General features: G+C 51.8%; 1 protein-coding gene across 1 annotated transcript in view; it reads right to left on the reverse strand.

Moving 5' to 3' along the window:
- LOC307053204 (death-inducer obliterator 1-like) overlaps window positions 1-7828 on the reverse strand; it is a gene marked incomplete at its 5' end in the record, with an annotated part of 29715 nt that extends 21887 nt beyond the window's left edge. Inside the window, 4 exon segments of the mRNA XM_079704552.1 lie at window positions 2858-3071; window positions 3860-4072; window positions 6008-6329; window positions 6993-7828. Coding sequence (XP_079560678.1) covers window positions 2858-3071; window positions 3860-4072; window positions 6008-6329; window positions 6993-7828 — 1585 coding nt within the window.
- Window positions 7829-8110: the final 282 nt, after the last annotated feature.

The raw sequence follows: 8110 nt of genomic DNA on the forward strand, positions 1-8110 counted from the left end.
GAAAATATTTGCAAATGAAGCAACTGACAAAAGATTCATCTCCGAAATTTATAAGCAGCTTATGCAGCTCAAGAGCAAAAAACAAACAAACAACCCAATCCAAAAATGGGCAGAAGACCTAAATAGACATTTCTCCAAAGCAGATATACAGACTGCCAACAAACACATGAAAGAACGCTCAACATCATTAATCATTAGAGACATGCACATCAAAACTACAATGAGATATCATCTCCCACCAGTCAGAATGGCCATCATCAAAAAACCTAGAAACAATAAATGCTGGAGAGGGTGTGGAGAAAAGGGAACACTCTTGCACTGCTGGTGGGAATGTGAACTGGTAGAGCCACTATGGAGAACAGTATGGAGGTTCCTTAAAAAACTACAAATAGAACTACCAGATGACCCAGCAATCCCACTACTGGGCATATACCCTGAGAAAACCATAATTCAAAAGGAGTCACGTACCAAAATGTTCATTGCAGCTCTATTTACAATAGCCCGGAGATGGAAACAACCTAAGTGTCCATCATCCAATGAATGGATAAAGAAGATGCGGCACATATATACAATGGAATACTACTCGGCCATAAAAAGAAACGAAATTGAGCTATTTGTCAGGAGGTGGATGGACCTAGAGTCTGTCATACAGACTGAAGTCAGTCAGAAAGAGAAAGACAAATACCGTCTGCTAACACATATATATGGAATTTAAGAAAACAAAACGTCATGAAGAACCTAGGGGTAAAACAGGAATAAAGACACAGATCTACTTGAGAATGGACTTGAGGATATGGGGAGGGGGAAGGGTAAGCTGTGACAAGGCGAGAGAGAGGCATGGACACATATACACTACCAAACGTAAGGTAGATAGCTACTGGGAAGCAGCCACATAGCAAAGGGAGATCAGCTCGGTGCTCTGTGACCATCTAGAGGGGAGGGATAGGGAGGGTGGGAGGGAGGGAGACGCAAGAGGGAAGGGATATGGGAACAGACGTATATGTATAACTGATTCGCTTTGTTATAAAGCAGAAACTAATTTAAAAAAATGCGCTGGGAAGGTGGTCAGTGAGGAGGTGATGTGCAGAGGAGGGGGGTGGGGCAGAGGGAAGAGAAACCCGGCCTGTGAGCAGAGCCACCACCTCCTTGAGGCCGGGCTCCCCGCCCCTCCACCCCAATCTTCCCTCAAAAACCGGGAAGTCAGAACTGGGGATAAGTAAGAACCCACCCCTCCCCCAAACCCCGCCAGCTTTCCTTTCTCACTGTGCGCCCTACATCTGACTCCACACTCCGAGCCTGGGGGCAGTCTCCCGATTCTGGTCCACAGACATGGAAATCAACTGAATTGAAATCAATCACCCAGGGTTTTGTGGCTACACCTCGGTTTCCCTTTCATTCTGTCACGTGCCTATAACCAACTGAGAACATTCAGCCCAGGATTCCAACATGACGGCTCCCCACCCATTCACAGCTGGGCGATGCTTATATTTAGGTCCACTCGTAACCCCTGTAGAGGCGCTACGGTGTAGAGCTGCTACAACTTGATGGATGTTTGCGACACGTTGTTAGCATGAAGTTCTTGCTTCAAACAACCTGAGGTGTATTGAGACTCATTTTAATACAGCAACTGGTTAATTCTATATTTAACCACTCACTCCAAAAATCCAAAAATAAATACACAAATAAATATGTATAGAAACATATACACACACAGTATTGCTTGGCGGTTTACTTGCAACTCCATTTCTTAGGTCTTGGGTCATTTACATTCTCAAAATGCATCTAGTTATGCAGTCTTCTAACCACACTACATCCACGAGGCCTTCCCTCAGGCCACTGGCCTAAACAGCCCGCTGAGAGGAGGCAGCAGCACGTGGCTATAATCCTGGAATTTAGGGCCATTTAACCTCTTGTGCTTTTAAAAAAAGTTGCAAGAGTATAAAAGATAGCATAAATAAAGACACAAAATGACCTTAATCATAGAAAAATAAGAATAAGATGTGCCCCAGAGCAATTTAAATTTCTAAAATTTAATTTTGGAGAATGAGCTGAGAAAAAGAAGAAGGAGAAAAGATTCAAGTTGCATGATCTCATCTGGGATTGCAAAGGTCTGTCTGAACTTGAAGCCTGGGTGGCATGACCCAGCAGTGCACGCCAAGACTCCTGGCCTGGGTGCTGCTCAGAGTGGACAGACATTGTGCTCACTTACTTTCAAGCACGGGAAGCAGGGTAAACAGCCTTCAAGACTGGCATGTGTGTTTCTGTTGTGTGTAGTATGTGAATTGGACATAAAAAAAATTCCGGTTCGGTCAAGAATAATATAACTCCTGCAAATCATGCTTCAGTTGAAAATCAGCTACAACACTACTGTGCTAATAGTAATAGGTTCCCACAATATACAAAGAAGTGAGGGTCACGTGTGCTGGGAGCAGACCGTGTGGAAAGGCCCCCGCGTGGAGAGCCCACGGCGGTGACGGCGCAGTGGTGAACACCTGGATGACAGCGGACCCTGAGTGCCGGGCAGCGCGCCCCCTTGTCAGATTCTGCTGAAGATAGATACTACACATACTTACCAGAGCCTGATAATAAAGAAAAGCAATTAAAGACATCAGTCGTCGGAGGTGAGACATTCAGCAACGGGGCTGGTACAGCTTTTTGGAAACACGGACAGGAAGTCCCGACAGACTAAGGATGGGCACGCGGGGCTCAGGTGGCCTCCTGGACTTGGGCAAGGGCTTTGATCTCTGCAGGTGCAGCAGAAAACACGGCTAGAACTCCTAGCTCTGGACAGGCCCGAGTGCACGGCCGTCCAGAAAGACCGGGAAGGGTCCAGAGCTCCCCCCCGGCTGATACCTACATTTATACAACAGTGGCGGCCAGGGGGCGGCAGTCTTTTCTGGCTTTACTGCATTGTACTTGTGGTCGCTGGCCCACGACGGCGTGCTGCTCTCACAGGGCGGCTCCTTAGCGAGGACCTCACTCCTTGGAGGCACCACCGCCACCTTCCTCGCTGTGTTCTCCTTCTTGTCTGGAGCCGGTCTCTTGTGCACAGAAGAGATTTTAATGCCTGCCTGGATAATCAGTAAAGCCCCAATCATGAACGAGGTCAGAAATTAACCTTTGCGCATTTCACTCTGCAGTGAGGGTCACGACTCAATCAGCTCCTGGACCATCCTAAGCCCAATACACTGCATCTGCTCAGCAGAGGGCTTGGCTACTCCCCCACATCCAGCAGGCCCGCATCAACATCCGAACGATGACAAGGTCCCTGACACAACAACCCGTCAACCTAGCATCCTCATGAGGCGCTAGGCCGCCAGGATAACCGAGGGGCCGTGGAGTGAGGCAGTGAAGCAAGGCGGAGAGCACGACAGACCGGGGCCCCGTGTGAGAACGCGCCCAAGCAGCACTGACAGGCAGGAGCTGCAGACACAACAGCACGTGGAGAAAGGACAGGCGTACAAACGACATCCCTGTACCCTACCGGGCACTCAGTGCGGTGCCCCCAGAACCCACTGGCCACCCCGCTGTGTGTCAACTCCCCGCACAGACTCCAGCAGGGACCACTCTCCTCCCAGCGGGGCTGGCGTGTGGGTGGACAGCTATTCCACGCAGCAGCCGGTTCCCACGTTTCTATCAGTTAATCCCTCGGCAGGAGGCGGAGAAGGAAAACATGAGAACACGTGCCTATTTGTCATTTCGACAAGAACACTGGTGGGCAAGACGGAGGGCAGTGTGAAGGTGCCTGCATCCCGTCCGGGCCTGTGTGCCCTACACTCTCCAAATCAACCCACCGAGCCTGTAACCTCCAGACGCCCATGGTTTGCACTACACAAATGGTTGGTTTCAGTCAACTTACCTGAACGCTCCATTTCTGAAGAATGATTTTTTCCGGCCTTGTCTTGGGTTTCTTTTTAGGTTTTGGTTTCTGCTCTTTCCCTGCGCTCAGGAAGCGCATGGTGGCCGCGGCGTGTTTCCGGATACACTCGCTGCTGCAGTAGACAGAGTCGGGCTGCGCCACGCTCGAGCACCTGGGGCCAATGCATCTGGCGGCACCAGGCGCCTCTAGGACCTGCAGGATCAGACGTGGCTTCAGTGTACTCACCCACCAGGTGGGTACGGCACTTTGTAACAGAACTATTTATGGTACCGAGATGACTGCTTTTAATCATGTATGAAAAACTGTGAATAAACATGTACCTTTGTTTATTCAAAACACACACATCTACCTCCCCTGAGGAAGGCCCTCGGCTTCTTACCTGCCCTTCAGCAACGCAAGAAGGGCGGAACCCTAAGCGGACCCGGCGCTCACGCTGCGCACTTCTGAACACAATGGGGTTTCACACCACAAGTAGGTTCCCTTATCGGGCAAATGGGCAGGGATTTTACCAACGCATTAAGATCCCAAGTGAGAGGATTCTGAGTTAGTCCAAAGGGTCCAACTTCATCAACTGAAAACCCTTCAAAGAGGAACTGAGCCTCCAGAAGATAGAGGATTCCACTGCTGCCTCTGCTGAGAGGGCACCCATGCCTAGGCTCGGCGGGCAAGCTTGGGAGACGACACCCAGGACACCCAGTTAAACGTGGCTCTCAGAAACAACAGATCACTTTTTGCTATTATCAGGCCACAAAAATTGCCCGGGATATATTTTTCATGCTAAACCAAGTCAGAGCTTTTGGAAGTGGATCTTTCCCCAGCCGAGCCTCTGATACCTCAGGCCCCACAGACACCTGGAGGGCAGTCTTGTAAGACCCAGAGCAGAGGGGGCCCAGCTAAGCCAGGCCTGGATTTCGGAGCTAATAAATGTGTGTTGTTTAAGCTGCTGAACAAGTCTGTGGTTGCCTGCCGTGCAGTAGGAACCTGGTTCACTACAAGGGCTGAACACAGCTGTCCATGATCACTAGAGCATGTTCTGATGGTCGAGACTAATAACATACATGAACATACCCCTCCAATGTACTGGAGCAAAATCTTAAATCTCAAATTATGCACTTAATTGTTTTTCCTCCACAGAATCCAAGTTTTGCTCAGAGAAATACTTAAGTTTCTGGGTAGTCTCAAACACATCAGCAATCACAGGACGTTTCCTACTGACTTCCATTTCCATTCATTCTCTTCCTTACCAGTTCTCATCATACTTCCACTCGATGCCTCCTCATACGCCCGTGACAGGTAAAATTTAAACGGTCCAGCCCTCGAGGCTACCTCAGTGCAAGGGGGAGACGGCGGGAAGCTAGGACATGGCCACCGCAAGGTCGTCTGCATGCCCAACACTGGCTAGAGCACGGGCTGTGGGGGCGGCATGGGCCCCCAATTCAAGGAAGGCCTGGGGTGAAAACATGCTCTGAGTAGGACGATCATGAGAGCCTCAGACAGCTCTCAAGATGCACGGAATCCATGACAAAGCATCACGGCCCTTGGGCAGGAGACACGAGTGAACAGACTTGGGAAAGGAGAAAACACAGCTGCACAAGCACTGGTGAGTGGGAGAACACCATAACAGAGGGCGTGCCAGCCGCAGCTGTCTTGTCAGCCTGGGGACCTGTGCGGTCACCACCGCTGGCCTTGGCATCTTGCTGCGAGGCAGGGACTAGACCACTGGTTCTCTCAAGGCGCTGACGGGTAATATAGGTGCACACGTGCCCCCGTGACTCAAAAATAATTTTGTTTGTTCACATATGTACGTCAAACTCCGGATCCATTCATGAGAAAACTTAAGGGAAGACTTACAAAAGTGAGTCCACTTATGGAAAATGTTAAGTCAGTAATAACAGCATAGGAGATAGATATGATTAACAAACATAGAGAAAGAATAGACAGGCGTGCCAGCCTTAAGCAGGTGCATGGACCTGGGAGCTCGCAGAGCCCAGCCCCGCGCCCAATGCCACTCCTGGGAAAAGCTAACTTATCTCAGGAAACAAACGCTTCTGTCTTGATGTTTCTGCCAACGGCAGCTGAGGGCTCCACAGTCACCTCTACCGCTGACCTTGGGAGACAGGTACTTACGGGCTGGAATATCTTGAGTTTTTTCTTGCAACTTGGGTTTGCAGCTTTCTCAATTCTAACCTTAATTCCTTGGTCTTCATTCGATTTCTGCTCCACGATTCCTAGACTTGTACAGTCCATGCCGTCGGCATCTGCAGGTCTCGACCTCGAGTCCTGCGTGCCTGTGGTCTCGGAGCTGGGCTCGTCCTGCACTTGCAGGATGGTGCAGTTTGGGCAGATGTAATCCTGCCCGTTCCTTTCCAAGAGCCTCCCTCGAGCCTCAGAAATGCCCACACAGTCGCCATGAAACCATTCTTCACATCGGTCACAGCGAATCATAAACCTGGAATGATAAAATAAGGAATGGAGATTATTATTAGTATTACGAATGGAAAGTGAGAGACCAACTCAATTTTAAACACAAGTCAAATTTCAACATTCTATTATGAAAAAAACAAAAATATTACAGACACGTGGACAGAACAGAATAAAGAGCATCCACGTGCCCCTCTCAATTTTACTAACATTCAATCAAATTTGCGTCATCTTTTCTTTCAGGGGAGCACTCTGCCCTGGACACCACAGTTCTTGTCCACAGGAGGGCAGCCATGCCTTTACCCGCCCCCTCCCTGAGCTGCCCCAACGTCCACACCACAGCCCAGTCGCAGCCGCTCTGGAGCAGCGTCACCCAGCGAGCTCTCTGGGACAGCAGATCCTCTCTGGTCCAGGCCGCCCTGTCTGTGGCTGTTGGGACCGAGGCAGCCAATGTCCCACGCCAGCCCCCACCTTGGTGGAGGGTGTGGCTCTTGGCAGTGCCCACCCATGCCGTATTTGGTTTTGTTTTTTGACAATGACTTGCTCGTCTTTCCCAAGAGAACAAGTCCCTCATTCAGGCCACCCTGGGACTCTCTAAACTAAGACGAATGGAAAACCCTCTCTGGCAATTTCCACACCTCGGATTCCCCCCCGGAAGCCTGGGCAGCCACTTCATCCCCCCACGACCCACCTGTTGTTGTGAGGCTGGCGGCACAGGCAGTACAGGGCATTGGGGTCGTACACTTCACATGCGGGCTTGTGTCGGACTGCGTCTCCGGGTTCCTCTGCATTCCCCCCTGGGGCCGCCCTCCCTTCCAGCTGGCTCTCTCTGTCCATTTTCGCCGCCTGGGACGCAGCCCCCAGGTCGGCCTCCGGCTCCTGCGGGACGGGCCGCGAACCCTCCATCGCATCGCCTGCCTCAGCATCCACGGTCTCCACCGGGTCCTCCTCCCGATGCTTCTTCCTCAGGCGGTTCTGGATGCCCTTTGGGGGCCTGTCGGTGGGCTCCTGCTCGCGCTTTCTCCGCAGGCCATTCTGGAGTTCTTTCAAAGTCAAACCGTCACTGTGGCTATTGGAGGTGTCAATCTCGTCGCCACGCCCTCTGGCCTTTGCCGAGGAGGCCGTTCGTTCCTTAGCACCCGTGCAGCCAGACCTGGGACCGCTATTCCCGTCCGAGGTGCTCTCCATGCTCCCCTCGGAGGCGCTCTCCGCTTCTGTCACTGGACAGGATGCCGGCTCCACTGAGGCCTCTAGGGACACGGAGGTGCCCCTCCGGCCCCGGCGCCGAACCGTGGTCAGGAACTCCTCCACCCGCTCCGTACGCTTCGGCTGCCTTCCGCTGCGACGCAGCGACGGGCTCTGCTGCTGCCCGGGCAGCGGCTCCAGGGAATCCACCTCCGCATCCCTGGCCCCCTCGCGCTTGCCAATGGTGGTCCTCCGGAACCTCCACGTCTTCCTGAACACTTTGCTGGTGGGCTTAATGGCCTTGGGCGCGTCCTCACCACTCGGGTCATCCTCCTCGTCCATACCTAACAGGGAAATGCAACCAAACCACGCCAGGCGTCAGCCAGGGCCGCGGTCCAGGCCCAGGACCGGCACCCACCAGCCACGACAGCGCACCAGAAGGGGCACCACCCGCACGGAGGAAACCCAGACACAGTGAATCGCAACAATTCTCCACCTACAAAAACCGAAGGCTTTTCCTAAAGTGCGCTGAGAGGATTCAAGGTGATCTCTGAAGAAAAGTGTAACACTTACGGAGCTAATGTTCAGTAGAAAAACACAGCTAGCAAACCAAATCTGTGCATC

This window comes from Hyperoodon ampullatus (assembly GCF_949752795.1).
Source record: "Hyperoodon ampullatus genome assembly, chromosome: 5".
Lineage (NCBI taxonomy): Eukaryota > Metazoa > Chordata > Mammalia > Artiodactyla > Ziphiidae > Hyperoodon > Hyperoodon ampullatus.